Here is a 16,710-nt window from a genome sequence, read left to right as displayed (position 1 = left end):
GGAATTCCTGCTTTTTACCCCAGAATAGCGCCACTCTCAACTCACCAAAATCTGTCCCAATTTCCTCCAACCCGACACGGGCAGGACCCCAAATCTGGGGGAAAACTCCAAATTCCCTCCCAACAACCCCAATCCCTCCCAAACTCCCCATCCCCGTGTGGAACACGCATCTCAATCCAGCTTTTCCCTGAATCCCAAGAGCTTTTCCCCCATTTCCCCCCCCCAAGAACCCGAACCCCTCTCAGACTCCCATCCCTGTGCAGAACACAAATCCCAACCCACTCTCCGAATCCGAGAGATTAACCAGTTTCCCTGAAAACCCAAATCCCCCCCAAACCCCCTCCAGCCAGACATGCATCCCCCCCATTTCCCCCCAAACCCAGCCATTCCTGTTTCCCATCCCCATGCAGACCCCCCCGTTTCCCCCCGGATCCCGAGCTCCTTTCCCCGCTGCTCTCCCGCAGGATGGCGGAGCCGCCGGTGGTGCCGGTGTTCTGCACCGGTGTCTCGGCGCAGGTGCGGCGCCAGCGGGCCAAGGAGCTGGGGCTGGGCCGGCACGACAACGCCGTGCGCTACCTGGGCCAGGATTTCGGGCAGCTGGCCGAGGAGTGCCGGCGCTCCGGGACCCTGTTCCGGGACCCCGCCTTTCCCCCGGCCGCCGCCTCCCTGGGCTTCCGCGAGCTGGGCCCCGGCTCCTCCAAAACCCGCGGCGTGCAGTGGAAGAGGCCCACGGTGAGCCCGGCTCCATCATCCCCATCCTCCCCAAAGCCCTGTGGGAATATCCTGAATTTCGGGGTTTTTCCCTCCCGCAGGAGCTCTGCCTACGCCCGCAGTTCATCGTGGACGGCGCCACGCGCACCGACATCTGCCAGGGAGCGCTGGGTGAGGAATCCTCGTCCTCTGCCCCCAATCCGTGCGGTTCGGGGGATGGTTTTGCCTGGAATTTGGTGGGTTTTGGTCCTGCCCAGGTGACTGCTGGCTGCTGGCGGCCATCGCCTCGCTGACGCTCAACGAGACCCTCCTGCACCGCGTGGTGCCGCACGGGCAGAGCTTCCAGCAGGGCTACGCCGGCATCTTCCACTTCCAGGTCAGCAAACCCCGGCCTCGGGGCTCCCCTCGGCCGTTTTGAGTGCCAATCCCAACGTTTTGGTGCTCCCGCCATCACTTCAGGCCTCCTCTTGTCGTTCTGAGGTTTCCACACCATTTTGGGGCTTTCTTCACCATTTTAGGCCTCCCCTTGACCATTTCGAGGGGTCCCCCACAGTTTTGGGGTGACCCCCCAGCGTTTTAAGGATTCTCTCCACCATTTTGGTCACACTCCCAGTTTTGGGAGGATCCCCCAGTACTCTGGGCCCTTTCACCACCCAGTTCCTCATGTCCCACTGCCATTGTGGCCACTCCACCTCCCCGCTGCCTCGTGGGACCCCAAACCGGGCGTTTTCCCCCCAAAATCTCCTTCCCTGGATGAACCAGGGGGCTCCCCTTCCTCGTCCCCCCAGATCTGGCAGTTTGGTGAGTGGCTGGACGTGGTGGTGGACGATTTCCTGCCCACCAAGGACGGGAAGCTGCTCTTCGTGCACTCGGCCGAGGGCTCCGAGTTCTGGAGCGCGCTGCTGGAAAAGGCCTACGCCAAGTACGGCCCCTCCCCGCTGCTCCCCGCGCCCGTTTTGGGGCAGAACCCCCCAAAAACGGCCCCGGCTGCCGCGCAGGGTGAACGGCTGCTACGAGGCTCTGTCGGGCGGCAGCACCTCCGAGGGCTTCGAGGACTTCACGGGCGGCGTCACCGAGTGGTTCGACCTGCGCCGGCCCCCGGCCGACCTCTACCAGATCATCCTCAAGGCGCTGGAGCGCGGCTCCCTGCTCGGCTGCTCCATCGACGTGAGCCACCCTGGGCGTTTTGGGGCAAAACCGGCGGGATTTGGGGTCCTTGCTGGGGTAACACCGCGGTGGCTCCTTGCAGATAACGAGCGCCTTCGACATGGAGGCGGTGACCTTCAAGAAGCTGGTGAAGGGCCACGCCTACTCGGTGACCGGCGCCAAGCAGGTGAGGGTGGATGCTGGTTTGGGGGGAAAGCGGTGGATTTTGGGTGGTGGAGCCCTGACGGCGCCATCCGCAGATCCCGTACCGCGGGCAGGCCCTGGAGCTCATCCGGATGCGCAATCCCTGGGGAGAGGTGGAGTGGACGGGCGCCTGGAGCGACGGGTGAGGCTTCGTTAGCGCCAGGCTCGTTAGCGGTAACAACCCGGGGCCCTGCTGACCCTGCTGTCCCTGCAGCTCGGCCGAGTGGCACGCGGTGGAGCCGGCGCTGCGCCAGCAGCTCATGGTCAAGATGGAGGACGGGGAATTCTGGTAGGAAAACTTCAACCAAACCCCTTTTCCCGCCTGTTTTGTGCCCAGAAATGAGGGCAAACCCTTCCCGCAGGATGTCCTTCCGGGATTTCCTGCGGGAATTCACCCGCCTGGAGATCTGCAACCTCACCCCGGACGCGCTGCAGTCCCGCAAGTTCCGCAAGTGGAACACGCAGCTTTACGACGGGACGTGGCGGCGCGGCAGCACCGCCGGCGGCTGCCGAAACTACCCCGGTACGTGCCAGGGCGCGGCCTCCTCTGCCTCTCCTGCTGAGCCTCCTCTGCCCCTTCCTGCTGAGCCTCCTCTGCCCCTTCCTGCTGAGCCTCCTCTGCCCCTTCCTGCTGAGCCTCCTCTGCCCCTCTGCAGCCACGTTCTGGATCAACCCCCAGTTCAAGATCCAGCTGGAGGAGGTGGACGATGAGAGGGACGAGGACGGTGGGCGTGAGCCGGGCTGCAGCTTCCTGCTGGCGCTGATGCAGAAGCACCGGCGCCGCGAGCGCCGCCACGGCAAGGACATGGAGACCATTGGCTTCGCTGTCTATGAGGTAACGGGATCAACTGGGGTCAACCACCATCAACAGGGGTCAACCAGCCTTGACTGGTGTCAACTGGCATCAACTGGGGTCAACTGGCATCAACTGAGGTCAACCAGCCTTGACTGGGGTCCACCACCATCAACTGGGGTCAACCAGCCTTGACTTGGGTCAACTGGGATCAACTGGCATTAATTGGGGTCAGCTAGAGTCAGCTGGGGTCTATTGGCATCAGCTGGGGTCAACCAGCATGAGCTGGCTTCAACTGGTGTCACCTGGAGTCAGTTGGGGTCAACTGGCATTAACTGGGGTCAGACAGGGTCACCTGGTGTCAGCTGTCACCAACCGAGGTCCCCTGGTGTCCCCTCTCTCCGCACAGGTCCCTCCCGAGGTGGGTTCCAGGTTCTGGCGCGGCGCCGCTCGGGGCAGGCCGCCCCGGGGGTGGTTTTGGGGCAGTTTTTGGGGCTGTTTTGGAGCGTTTCCCCCCGGTGCCCGCAGTACGTGGGGAGGTCGGGCGTGCACCTGAAGCGGGAGTTCTTCCTGGCCAACGCGTCGCGCGCGCGCTCCGAGCAGTTCATCAACCTGCGCGAGGTGAGCACGCGCTTCCGGCTGCCGCCCGGCGAGTACATCGTGGTGCCCTCCACCTTCGAGCCCAACAAGGAGGGCGACTTCGTGCTCCGCGTCTTCTCCGAGAAGAGAGCCGGCACCGAGTAAGCGTCGCCGCGGCAGCGCCCGAGAGCCGGCGCCGCGCCCGCGCTCAGCCCGCTCTGTGTCTGTCCGCAGGGAGATGGACGACAAGATCCAGGCCACGCTGCCGGATGAGGTTGGCCAGGGACGGGGGGACAGGACATGCTGGAGGGGTGCCGCGGCGGGGCGGTTCCCAAAATGGCCGCTTCTTCCCCCAGAAAGTGCTGAGGGAGAGCGAAATCGATGAGAACTTCAAGCAGCTCTTCAGGCAGCTGGCGGGGCCGGTAAGGGGGCGGTGGTGGTTGGCCGTGACCTCAGTGGTTGGTGGTGATGTCATTGGTTGATGATGATGTCATTGGTTGGCTGTGATGTCATCAGTTAGCAATTGCATCGTTGTAAGTTATTGCGTCATTGGTTGGCAAGTGACGTCATTGATTGTAGAAGACATCATTTATTGGCCATGATGTCATTGGTTAGCAATTACATCATTGTTGGTGATGGTGTCATTGGTTGGCTGTGATGTCATTGGCTGTCAGTTACATCATTTGTTGGCCATTATGTCATTGGTTGGCCATGACATCATTGGTTGGCCATGAGGTCATTGGTTGCCGATGACGTCACTGCTCGGCGGTGACACCGGGGCCGCCCCGTGTCTCCTCCCCAGGACCTGGAGATCAGCGTCACCGAGCTCCAGACCATCCTCAACCGCATCATTGCCAAACGTGAGCCGGGATTTGGGGGTGGTTCCACCCCAATTAACCCCACCCTCCTCATTAACACCCCATCTCTCATTAACGCCCAAAATTCCCAATTCCAGACAAAGATCTGCGGACCAAAGGCTTCAGCATCGAGTCCTGCCGGAGCATGGTCAACCTGATGGACGTATCCTGTGGCCGTGGGCTGGGGGGGCTCCGGGGGGACCCCTGGGACCCCCCTTTCCTTAACCCCCCTCCCCCAGAAAGACGGGAACGGGAAACTGGGCCTGGTGGAGTTCAACGTCCTCTGGAACCGCATCCGCAACTACCTGGTGGGTCTGGGGGCTCTCCTGGGGGGTTTGGGGTTCGGGGGGGGCTTTTGGGGTGTCTCTCAGGGGTGACCCCCATTTTAGGGGGAATTTGGGGTCTCTCTTCTCATTGGAGACCCCCCCCCCACTGTTTTCCCCCCTTTTTTGGGGGTGTTGCAGTGTGGGGTGAAGATTTTGGGGTCTTTCTTTATGGGTGGTCTCCACTTTGGGGGGATTTTGGGGTACATGGGGGTGTTCTGGGTGACCCCTGCTCCATTGGGCGGGATTTTGGGGTACATGGGGGTGTTCTGGGTGACCCCAGCTCCTTTGGGGTACATGGGGGTGTTCTGGGTGACCCCAGCTCCTTTGGGAGGGATTTTGGGGTACACTTGGGGTGTTTTGGGTGATCCCTGCTCCTTTGGGGGGTATTTTGGGGTACACTTGGGGTGTTTTGGGTGACCCCTGCTCCTTTGGGGGGCTGTTCCTGCCAGAGCATCTTCCGCAAGTTCGACCTGGACAAGTCGGGCTCCATCAGTGCCTACGAGCTGCGCCTGGCGCTGGAGGCCGCAGGTGACCCCTGGGACCCCCCCCAGGACCCCTGCCCTGTCCGGGGGGCCCCCAGGTGACCCTTGGGCTGTCCCCTGTCCCAGGGTACCGGCTGAACAAGAGGCTGCACGAGCTGCTCATCACCCGCTACGCCGAGCCCGACCTGGCCCTGGACTTCGACAGCTTCGTCTGCTGCCTCGTGCGCCTGGAGACCATGTTCCGTGAGCAGCCCGCTGATCCCAAACCAGCCCAAATGATCCCAAACCATCCCTCCCACGCAGTCCTGAGTGATCCCAAATGATCCCAAACCATCCCTCCCATGCAGTCCTGAGTGATCCCAAATGATCCCAAACCATCCCTCCCATGCAGTCCTGAGTGATCCCAAATAATCCCAAACCATCCCTCCATGCAGTCCTAATATCCAAACCATCCCTCCTACGCAGTCCTAAATGATCCCAAATGATCCCAAACCATCCCTCCCACACAGTCCTGAGTGATCCCAAATAATCCCAAACCATCCCTCCCACACAGTCCTAAATGATCCCAAATGATCCCAAACCATCCCTCCCACACAGTCCTGAGTGATCCCAAATGATCCCAAACCATCCCTCCCACACAGTCCTGAGTGATCCCAAATGATCCCAAACCACCCCTCCCACACAGTCCTAAATGATCCCAAACCATCCCTCCCATGCAGTCCTGAGTGATCCCAAATAATCCCAAACCATCCCTCCTACGCAGTCCTAAATGATCCCAAATGATCCCAAACCATCCCTCCCACACAGTCCTAAATGATCCCAAACCATCCCTCCCACGCAGTCCTGAGTGATCCCAAATTATCCCTCCCACCCCAATCCTAAACCAGCCCAAATGATCCCAAATCATCCCTCCCACCCGATCCCAAATCATCCCTCCCAGATCCCCAGTGATCCCAAACCATCCCTCCCACCCCGATCCTGAGTCATCCCCGGCCTTCCCAACCACACTTTTCCCTCACAAATGGAACTTTTTCCCTCACAAATCCAACACCTTTCCCTCCCCTCAGGGTTTTTCCAAGCCATGGATGTGGACCAGGACGGCGTTGTCACCTTCGACCTGCTGCAGGTACTGGTGTGGGGAGCTCAAGGCCTTCCTCCTCCCCTTCCTCCCTCTTCCTCCTCCTCTCCCTCCTTCTCTTGCTTTCCCCCGACTTTCTTCACCCTCTCCTGCTCCCCTTCCTCCCTCACCCTCCTCCTCCTCCTTCTCCCCAGTGGCTCCAGCTCACCATGTTCGCCTGACCGGACCCTCCAAGTGCCTTCCACGACCCTGCGCCGGTTTTTCCCTTTTTTTGGCTTTTTTCAGCAGAAAAGGCTGGATGGGAGGGTGGGGTGGGGGTCACACGGGACCCCCCCGAGCTTTGCCAAAGCCCCCTGTCCCTCCCTCACCTCACGCTCAGCCCCTTTGGGGCAAATCCTCTGGATTTTGGTGCCTCCTGTGCTGACGGAGCCCCGGCCGTCGTCCTTTGCTTCAGGGATCTGCTGCCCCCGGGTGCCATAAAGTGGTTTTTTATTGTATAAATTAAAAATGAGATAAAACCAAAGGAAAAAAAAATATTATTTAAGTCGAAATTCCTTTTTCTGGCAGTTCTTTCTCCCCTCAAAGTGGGGGGTTGAGGGGATCTCAAGGTACTGCAAACTATCAGGTTTAGGGGTTATCTTGGGGTTATAGATCCCAGATTTGGGGTTATATTCATATATTCTTGAGATATTTTGGTGATTGTGACTTTAAACCTGGGGGTGGCTCCTGGGAGTGGGGTGCAGGATGATGATGCCATGACTCGGAGGGGATGAGGGGCCGGGCAGGGAAGAGACCCCGGACCCGGAGCAGAATCCCCGGGGCAGGTGCGACCCCCGGGCCCGACCAGGACCCCTCAGGCCCGGTTCCACCCCTCAGACCCGAGCAGGATCCCCAATACCCGGTTCCACCCCTCAGACTCGAGCAGCACCCTCCATACCCGGTTCCACCCCTCAGACCCGAGCAGCACCCTCCATACCCGGTTCCACCCCTCAGACCCGAGCAGCACCCTCCATACCCGGTTCCACCCCTCAGACCCGAGCAGCACCCTCCATACCCGGTTCCCACCCTCAAGCCAGGCCCGGTTCGGTTCCCTCAGAGCCGCCTCAGCCCCGCCCCCTCAGCGCTCTGAGGGCGCGAATTTTCCCGCCCTTTTTTCCTCCCGCCCCTTTCCCCTCCCACCTCCGATAGGCGGTGCTTGAAACGCGCCGGTCCCGCCCTCTCACCCGCCCATCGTTCTCCCATTGGTCCGTTCTGTCTAAATTTGAATAACCACGCCCTTTGTGCCGTCTTTGCCGCGCCTTTTCTCCTTATACGGCTTGGCCACGCCCTCCCCTCACGGAGCCGCGCCCGCGCGGTTCGAGCGCGGTCATGGCGGAGCCGGGGATGGAGCCGGAGCCGGAGCCGGAGCGGGGCCCGGAGGCGGTGACGGCCGAGGCGGTGCTGAGGGAGCTGCGGCTCTTCGAGCTGCGCTGCGAGGGCGAGGAAGTGCCCGACAAGCGTGAGGGCTCCGGGGGGACCGGCCTGTGGGAGGAGATGGGGGGGCTGGGGGAAGAGGAAGGGGTTTGGGGGGGGTGTCAGGGGAGCTCTGAGGGATGTCAGGGGAGCTCTGAGGGGTGCCAGAGGAGGTTTGGGGGTGTCAGAGGAGGTTTGGGGGTGTCAGAGGAGGTTTGGGGGTGTCAGAGGAGGTTTGGGGGTGTCAGAGGAGGTTTGGGGGTGCCAGCTGTCCTGGGGAGGCCTTTGGGGGTCTGGGGGTGTCAGGGCAGCTGTGAGGGGTTATTTGGTTCATGTGGGTCACTGGGGCTGTTGTGGGGGCCAGGATTTTGGGACCTGCCTGGTTTTGGGGGGCACAGAGGATTGAGGGGGTGACTGCGGGTTACCCAAAGGCTTTGGGGGGGATCTCGGTGGGATTTGGGACCCCCCCGACCCTCCCCTTCTCCCTGCAGTGGTGGAGCTGTGCCTGAGCCACGGGCTGGGCCCGGTGGCCTTGGCCAACGAGCTGCTGGCCTTCGTCACCAGCAAAGACCTCGACCTGCAGCTCACCCCCGCGGGCCTGGACACCTTCGAGCACGAGGTGGGGGTCCCCAATTCCCCCTTGGATCCCCCAAAGGCCCCGGGATGGCGGGGAGCACTCACCCCACGCTCGCCCTGCTCTCCCAGGTGCTGGCCAAGCGCGGCGGCCGCGGCCGGCGCGGGAGGGACGAGCGCCGGGGGCTCCTCCACGACATCCACTCGCTCCAGGAGCTGTATCCCCACATCCCGAGGAGATCCCAAGGACATCCCGAGCAGTTTGGGGGGGTCTGGCAGAAAATGGGGGCCATGAGCTGTCACAGATCCCCAGGGGGAGGCTGGGAATGGGAGGAATTCTCCGATTTGGGGGTTTTTTTGCCCCTTAACGAGCACCAGCCTCAACGAGGAACAGGAGGACGAGCTGCTGGATGCCTACACCACCCCATCCAAGGTGGGCATCACCCCAAATCCGTGGGGTTTGCCTTAAGAGCAGCCTGTTAAGATCCTTTCTCTGTGCCTGCTCCCCGCAGGGCTCCCAGAAACGCAGCAGTTCCACCCCCGAGACGCCCCGGCCCAAGCGGGCGCCCTCGTCCCGCAGCTCCTTCGGGCTCTTCTCCCCCGGCAGCTTCTCCCCAAGGTGGGTCAGGGCTCCTGGGAGCTTCCCTGCATCATCCCCTCTTCCCTCTTTTCTTCCTTCCCCTAAAATCCTAAATCATTTTGGGAGTTGGATTGGAGCATTTTAGAAGCTCTGTAAATTCGGGGGGATTGTTAAATCCCCACTGAACCCCTTGCAATTACAAAGCCTTTAAAGCTCCAAACATCTGTCATTTTTAAAGGCTCATTAATCAACCCAAACCACCAAACCCTGTTAAAATGCCTTCTGCACCAAACCCTGTTAAAATGCCCTCTGCTCACACATCAGGCCATTCATGCTCAGAAAGGAGGAAAACCCCAAATCCGCGGAGTTTCAGGCTGGGACAGCTCCAGGCCCGAATCAGCCTTGGCTTTCTTGTCCCCACAGTGTCACCCCCTCCCAGAAATACTCCTCCCGGGGGGGCCGGGGTGAGGTGGTGGCCTCCTTTGGCTCCGTGCAGGGCCTGGCCTGGAGCGGCCGCGGCGGCTGCGCCCTCAGAACCTTCGGCTGCCCCGAGCAGAGCCTCAGCAAACCCTACAAGTTCATGTTCCAGAAGGCGCTGGACGTGCGGGAAGGTGGGCAGGGACACCCTGGGGCTGGGGGGGGCTTGGTGACACCAGGGACACCCCCAGTTTGGGAGGGGTCAGGAGGGTTTGGTGACACCGGGGACACCCCCAGCTCCAGGGGGGTCAGGGGGTGCTTGGTGACATTGGGGACACCCCCAGTTTGGGAGGGGTCAGGGGTGCTTGGTGACACCGGGGACACCCCCAGCTCCAGGGGGGTCAGGGGGTGTTTGGTGACATTGGGGACACCCCCAGCTCCAGGGGGGTCAGGGGGTGCTTGGTGACACCGGGGACACCCCCAGCTCCAGGGGGGTCAGGGGGTGTTTGGTGACATTGGGGACACCCCCAGCTCCAGGGGGGTCAGGGGTGCTTGGTGACACCGGGGACACCCCCAGCTCCAGGGGGGTCAGGGGGTGTTTGGTGACATTGGGGACACCCCCAGCACCAGGGGGGTCAGGGATTGGGGCCAGGGGGTGTTTGGTGACCCCAGGGTCCCCTCCCAGCTCCAGGGGGGTCAGGGATTGGGGTCAGGGGGTGTTTGGTGACCCCAGGGTCCCCTCCCAGCTCCAGGGGGGTCAGGGATTGGGGTCAGGGGGCGTTTGGTGACCCCAGGGTCCCCTCCCAGCTCCAGGGGGGTCAGGGATTGGGGTCAGGGGGTGCTTGGTGACCCCAGGGTCCCCTCCCAGTGCTGGCCGAGCGGGTGGAGGAGCTCGGGGAGGTCCTGCGGAGGCACCACGGCCTGGACGCCTTCAGCTCCGCTGTGCTCCCAGCTCAGGTGAGACCCCAGCCCCCCTTTTTGGGGTGAATCCCCCCTCATTTTGGGTTAAACCCCCTCATTTTGGGTTAACCCCCCCGGTTTTGGGGTGAATCCCCCCCGTTTGGGTCCCGCAGGAGCCGGTGACGGTGCTGGGGCAGATCAGCTGTGACGGGAACGGGAAGCTCAACCCCAAATCCGTGCTGCTGGTGGGGGACAGGGAGCACTCGGGGGGGGGCCAGGTCCCCCTGGACCTCTCAGAGCTTCCAGAATATTCCCTGTTCCCAGGACAGGTGAGGCGTTGAGGGGGGGTTCCCCTTTTTCCCCGGTTCCCACTCCTTTTCCTTGACTCCCACGCTTTTTCCCAATTTCCCACCGTTTTCCCCCAATCCTGGTGTCCCTCAGGTGGTGGCACTGGAAGGCACCAACAGCACGGGCAGGAGGATGGTGGTGACCAAGCTCTACGAGGTGACCCCGCTCCCGGGGGGATTTGGGGTGGAATTGGGGCATTTGGGGTGGAATTGGGGCATTTTGGGGTGGAATTGGGGCATTTTGGGGTGGAATTGGGGCATTTTGGGGTGGAATTGGGGCATTTGGGGTGGAATTGGGGCATTTTGGGGGGATTGGGATTGGGGTGGAATTGGGGGTGGATTGGGGCATTTGGGTGGAATGGGGCATTTTGGGGTGGATTGGGATTTTGGGTGGAATTGGGGCATTGGGGTGGAATTGGGGCATTTTGGGGTGGAATTGGGGCATTTGGGGTGGAATTGGGGCATTTGGGGTGGAATTGGGGCATTTTGGGGTGGAATTGGGGGATTTGGGGTGGAATTGGGGCATTTGGGGTGGAATTGGGGCATTTTTGGACATTCCTGGCTTTCCCACAGGGGGTCCCTCTGCCCTTTCACACCCCCACGGAGCCCATGGCAGGTGAGCCCTGGGGCCTCCACTTTGTGTCCCCAAGTCCCTCTTTTTGTCCCCTAAATCCTCATTTTTGTCCCCAAAGTGCCCTTTGGATTCTATCTCCCCCTTTTCCTCCCCCACTCTCCCTTCCTGCCCCCAAACTCCCCTTATTACCCCCAAATTCCCCTTTTTTCCCTCCCAAACCCCCACTCTGGCATCCCAAATCTCCCTTTTTATCCCCAAATCCCCATTTTTTTATTGCCCCCAAGCCACTTTTTCTCCCCATCCCCCCTTTTTCCTCCCCACATTCCCATCTCCATCCCCCAACCCCCCCCCATTTTCCATCCCTAAACTTCTCCCTTTTCCCCAAAACCCCCTTTTTTCTCCCCAACCCCCCTTTTTTTTCCCCAAAAACCCCCATTTTTGCCCCAAATCCCTTCTCCCCAGAGCAGAGGATGGTGCTGGTGGCCTGTGGCCCCTTCACGCCCTCGGACAGCGTCGCCTTCGAGCCCCTCAGTGACCTCCTGGAGGTGGTGGCCCGTGACCGCCCTGATGTTTGTGTCCTGGTGAGGGCATCCTCAATTAATCCCTCATTAACAACCAGTATTTAATGACCTTCATCATTATTAACCCATTCCTGCAGCCTCGAAACGCTGGGGAGGCTCCAAACCCTCCAAAATTCACATTAAACTCCCATTTCTGAACCCCAGACCCCCATTGTTCACCTAGGAGTGCCCAAAACCTCTCGTTTTTCACCCAGCAATCCCCAAAATCCCCATTTCTCACCCCAAAGTGACAGAAAAGTTCAATTTTAAGAGCAAATTCTGCCCTCGGAGACAAATCCTGATTCCCTGGCCGGGCACAATGCAACAATTTCAGCCATTTCCCCTTTTTGTTCTCATTTTGCCCTGAAACTTTGGGGCTGTGGGCTAAAATTGGGGTTCACCGACGAGAATTATTAAAAATTATCTTTTTTTTTGGGGGGGGAGGGGGTGACTTAAAGTGATTTTTTGCTGCTTTCCCACAGTTTGGGCCCTTCCTGGACGCCAAACACGAGCAAGTAGAGGTGAGGAGGGACCCCCCCCCAAAAAAAATCCCCTCAATCCTGGCAGATTTGGGGCAGCACCAGCTCCCCAAACCCCTGGGAATGGTGCCAGCCCTGGGGTTTTTGCTCAATTTCCCCCAATTTTGCCCCAAAGCAGAGCTGCCAGCTCCTGAGCCCCTTCTCCGACCTGTTCCGCCTCTGCCTCAGGACCATCGTCGAGGGCACCAGGAGGTGCCACCAGCCCCCAGCCCCCCCATTCCCACGGGGATTTTTTTGCCCAAAACCTCCGCTTTTCGCCCCAAACCCCTCCCGTGTGTCCCCCCAATCCCGTTTTTCCCTCTTTTCCCCCCAGTGCTGGCTCCCAGCTGGTGCTGGTGCCCTCGCTCCGGGACGTCTGCCACGACTTCGTGTACCCGCAGCCGCCCTTCCCCTCCTGCGACCTGCCCAGGGAGGACAGAGCGGTACCGGCCCCAAAACCCTGCTCTTTCTCCCCAAAACATCCACCCCCACCCCTCCAGCTGGGATTTGGGCTGAAATCCCCCTTTTTCTGCTGCCAGTGGGGGGGACAGAGGGTTTGGGATTGGAATTCCAGAGCTGCCACTGCCCCTCCCGGCCCTTTTTGGGTTCAAATCCCTTCATTTCAGGATTCTTTATCCCCTCGGGAGCAGATCTGATCTTCCTGCAGAAAATCCAGCTGGGCCCCGGGGATTTTGGGGAACATTTTGGGGTTTTTGGGAAAACTTGGTGGGATTGAGGGGGGTTTGGGGTGATTTAGGGCCAATTTGGGGCTTTCTGGAGCAGATTTGGGGTATTCCAAGGTGGGTTTGGGGCATTCCAAGGTGGGTTTGGGGTATTCCAAGGTGGGTTTGGGGCATTCCAGGGGGTTTGGGGTATTCCAAGGTGGGTTTGGGGCATCCGAGGTTTGGGCTTCCAAGGGGGGTTTGGGGCATTCCAAGGTGGGTTTGGGGCATTCCAGGAGTTTGGGCATTCAATGGGGTTTGGGCATTCCAAGGGGGGTTTGGGGCATTCCAGGGGTTTTGGGCATTCCAAGGGGTTTGGGGCTTCCAAGGGGTTGGGCATTCCAGGGGTTGGCTCAAGGGGGTTTTGGGGCATTCCAAGGGGGTTTGGGGCATTCCAAGGGGGGTTTGGGCATTCCAGGGGGGTTTGGGGCATTCCAAGGGGGGTTTGGGGCATTCCAAGGTTGGGTTTGGGGCATTCCAAGGTTGCTTCCAGGGGGTTTGGGGCATTCCAAGGGGGGTTTGGGGCATTCCAAGGTGGTTTGGGGCATTCCAAGGTGGTTTGGGGCATTCCAAGGGGGTTTGGGCATTCCAGGTGGGTTTGGGGCATTCCAAGGGGGTTTTGGGGCATTCCAAGGTGGGTTTGGGGCATTCCAGGGGGTTTGGGGCATTCCAAGGGGGGTTTGGGGCATTCCAAGGGGGGTTTGGGGCATTCCAGGAGGTTTGGGGCATTTCAGGGTGGGTTTGGGGCATTCTGGGGCTCCCCAGGGCTGTCCTGGTGTCCAGCCCCGTGTCCGTGTGTCCAGCGTGTGCTCCTGGTGCCCGAGCCCTGCACCCTGGACATCGACGGTGTCATCTTGGGCCTCACCTCCACCGACCTCCTCTTCCACATGGGGGCTGAGGAGATCAGCAGGTGCCTCTTTTCAGCCTTTTTCTCCCTTTTTTTGACCTTTCCCCCCTGTTTCTTGAACCTTTTTCCCCTTTTGTTCAACCTTTCCCCTCCTTTTTTTAGTGTTTTCCCCTTTTTCCCCCCTTTTCTTCTCTGCCTTTTCTCTCCTCCCTCTCCCCCCCAAATCCCCTCTTTCACCCCATTTCCCTTTCCCTTTTTTCCCATCCCTTTTTTCCCATTTCCTCCCTTTTCTCACCCATTTCTCTCCCCTTTCCTCCCTCAGCTCCTCCGGGGTCTCCGATCGCTTCACGCGGATCCTGCGGCACGTCCTGACCCAGCGCAGGTGAGAACCTCCCAAAATCCCTCTGTCCTCCCCAAAAACCCCTCTGTCCTCCCCAAAATCCCTCTGTCCTCCCAAAAACCCCTTTGTCATCCCAAAAATCCCTCTGTCCTCCCCAAAACCAGCTCTGTCCTCCCCAAAATCCCTCTGTCCTCCCCAAAAATCCCTCTGTCCTCCCCAAAAACCAGCTCTGTCCTCCCCAAATCCCTCTGTCCTCCCCCAAACCCCCCTCTTTCTTCCCCAAAACACTTTCTTATCCCCAAAACCCCTTTTTTCCTTCCCCAAATCCCTTTATCTCCCCCAAACCCCCCTTTTTCTCCCCAAATCCCTTTTTCCTCCCCCAAACCCCCCTTTTTCTCCCCAAAACCCCCCTTTTTCTCCCCAAACCCCCCTCTTTTCTCCTCCCCCTGCAGTTTCTACCCCCTGTACCCTCCCTCCGAGGAGCTCAACGTGCACTTTGAGGCGCTGGCGGCGTTCGCGGCGCTGCCGGTGACCCCGGACGTGCTGGTGACCCCGTCCGAGCTGCGCTTCTTCGTCAAGGTCAGCCCACCCTGAGCCCCCCCTGAGCCCCCTGAGCCCTCCCTGGGACCCCCCCAGAGTCCCCTGAGCCCCCCCTGAGCCCCTGAGCCCCCCCTGACCCCCCACAGCCCCCTGAGCCCTCCCTGAGCCCCCCCTGAGCCCCCCCCTGAGCCCCCGGGGGGATTCCAGACGGAACAACCACAGGAAGGGCCGGGATCGGGGATGGGGATACCCCAAATCTCCTGGTCTTGGTGGCTTTTGGGGTCTGGATGGGCTGGGGGGGATCCCAATTCCTCTGTATCCATGGATTTTTGACTCCCCTCCACTGTCCCCTATCCCTATCCCCATCCCTGACCCTGTCTCCTGTCCCTGTATCTTTTCCCTGTCCCCATCCCTGTCCCTGACCCTGTCCTTGTCCCCATCCCTGACCCTGTCCCTTTTCCCTGTCCCCTGTCCCCATCCCTGTCCCTGACCCTGTCCTTGTCCCCATTCCTGTCTCCATCCCTGTCCCCTTTTCCCTGTCCCTGTCCCCATCCCTGACCCTGTCCCCTTTTCCCTGTCCCCTGTCCCCTCCCTGTCCTTGTCCCCATTCCTGTCTCCATCCCTGTCCCCTTTTCCCTGTCCCTGTCCCCATCCCTGTCCCTGTCCCTTTTCCCTGTCCCTGTCCCCTGTCCCCATCCCTGTCCCCTGTCCCTGTCCCTGCAGGACGTCCTGGGCTGTGTCTGCATCAACCCCGGGCGTCTGACCAAGGGCCAGGCCGGGGGCACCTACGGGCGGCTGCTGCTGCGGAGGGAGCGGCGCGGGGACAGGAATGGGGACAGGAATGGGGACAGGAATGGGGACAGGACCGGAGACAACCCTGCAGAGAATCCCGGGGACAGAAATGGGGACATTCCCGGGGACGCCCCCTGGAGCAGCCCCTGCGTGGCCGCCGAGGTCGTGCGGATCTGAGCTCCCGGCTCTGCCCCTTCCCCGGCCACGGCTGCAGGAACGGGGGCTGGAACTCCTGGGATTGGGGTTAAACTCCTGGGATTGGGGTTAAACTCCTGGGATTGGGTTCAGACTCCTGGGATTGGGTTCAAACTCCTGGGATTGGGGTTAAACTCCTGGGATTGGGGCTGGAACTCCTGGGATTGGGGCTTAAACTCCTGGGATTGGGGTTAAACTCCTGGGATTGGGTTCAAACTCCTGGGATTGGGTTCAAACTCCTGGGATTGGGTTCAAACTCCTGGGATTGGGTTCAGACTCCTGGGATTGGGGTTAAACTCCTGGGATTGGGGTTAAACTCCTGGGATTGGGTTCAAACTCCTGGGATTGGGTTCAAACTCCTGGGATTGGGTTCAGACTCCTGGGATTGGGTTCAAACTCCTGGGATTGGGTTCAAACTCCTGGGATTGGGGTTAAACTCCTGGGATTGGGGTTAAACTCCTGGGATTGGGGTTAAACTCCTGGGATTGGGTTCAAACTCCTGGGATTGGGGCTGAAACTCCTGGGATTGGGTTCAAACTCCTGGGATTGGGTTCAAACTCCTGGGATTGGGTTCAAACTCCTGGGATTGGGGCTGAAACTCCTGGGATTGGGGTTCAAACTCCTGGGATTCTGGTTAAATCTCCTGGAATTCTGGTTAAAAGCCCCCAAATCACTCTGCACGTGGAGATTTCCCCAGGAGGATTCAGGAATTTGGGAAGGGGAATCCGAGTGTGGGATTCTCCCTGTCCTGGGGTCACCCCTCGCCTTCGGTGGCCTCGTTAGGGGACTTAGAGTTTAATTAGTCCAGAACCAATTAATTAGGGATTCCTGGTGCTGCTGCTTGCCAGGAAAAAAACAGCTCCGGGTCTGGCTTTGACCTTTTCCCAAACTTTTTACCCCAAATTTATGATGATGGTGAAAATTAATTAAAGTTTCTGCCTGTCCTGGTGTCTTTTCCTGAGGGAAAAAGTAAATCCAAGGGGTGGATTTGGGGTGAAACCGGGGAAAATTGGGGCTGGGGAGGGAGATTCCCCTCATTATTCCAGTGTGGGGCTGGGATTTTCCCAAAATCTCCTTTTTCTCCCCAGATATCCCCATGGAGCAGTTGGGAATGCTGAGGTCACCTCCCACTGTCACATCCCCATTCCTCCCCTGCTCTTTGCCCAATTCCAGCACT

The 16,710-nt window shown here is 59.9% G+C and overlaps 2 protein-coding genes across 3 annotated transcripts; both read left to right on the top strand.

The window, feature by feature from the left end:
* Window positions 1-408: 408 nt before the first annotated feature.
* CAPN1 (calpain 1) lies at window positions 409-6,727 on the top strand. Its single transcript, XM_050984411.1, has 21 exons — window positions 409-732; window positions 813-882; window positions 969-1,087; window positions 1,500-1,633; window positions 1,710-1,878; window positions 1,961-2,044; window positions 2,118-2,203; window positions 2,276-2,350; window positions 2,424-2,584; window positions 2,718-2,896; window positions 3,264-3,275; window positions 3,383-3,594; window positions 3,668-3,707; window positions 3,790-3,855; window positions 4,236-4,293; window positions 4,389-4,453; window positions 4,530-4,598; window positions 5,066-5,144; window positions 5,225-5,341; window positions 6,166-6,224; window positions 6,371-6,727. Exons 1-21 carry the CDS (start codon window positions 466-468, stop codon window positions 6,395-6,397), a joined length of 2,148 nt encoding a protein of 715 aa, XP_050840368.1. The 5' UTR covers window positions 409-465; the 3' UTR covers window positions 6,398-6,727.
* A 103-nt stretch (window positions 6,728-6,830) lies between these two features.
* On the top strand, window positions 6,831-16,477 carry POLA2 (DNA polymerase alpha 2, accessory subunit). 2 transcript variants are annotated; one of them, XM_050984422.1, is made up of 18 exons: window positions 6,831-7,674; window positions 8,120-8,247; window positions 8,334-8,419; window positions 8,580-8,634; window positions 8,714-8,820; window positions 9,205-9,392; window positions 10,067-10,155; window positions 10,272-10,427; window positions 10,540-10,602; window positions 11,019-11,061; window positions 11,482-11,600; window positions 12,062-12,100; window positions 12,237-12,310; window positions 12,432-12,540; window positions 13,623-13,729; window positions 13,989-14,048; window positions 14,459-14,585; window positions 15,270-16,477. In XM_050984422.1, the coding sequence occupies exons 1-18, from the start codon at window positions 7,545-7,547 to the stop codon at window positions 15,513-15,515; spliced, it is 1,926 nt and encodes a 641-aa protein (XP_050840379.1). In that variant the 5' UTR covers window positions 6,831-7,544; the 3' UTR covers window positions 15,516-16,477. The 2 variants fall into 2 exon arrangements, with proteins under 2 accessions (XP_050840379.1, XP_050840378.1); XM_050984421.1 differs by having other exon boundaries at window positions 12,234-12,310.
* Window positions 16,478-16,710: the final 233 nt, after the last annotated feature.

Source organism: Serinus canaria, chromosome 25 (genome assembly GCF_022539315.1).
Source record: "Serinus canaria isolate serCan28SL12 chromosome 25, serCan2020, whole genome shotgun sequence".
Classification (NCBI taxonomy): domain Eukaryota; kingdom Metazoa; phylum Chordata; class Aves; order Passeriformes; family Fringillidae; genus Serinus; species Serinus canaria.
Note: the sequence above shows the minus strand (reverse complement) of the source record. Positions and strands in the feature narration are given on the sequence as shown.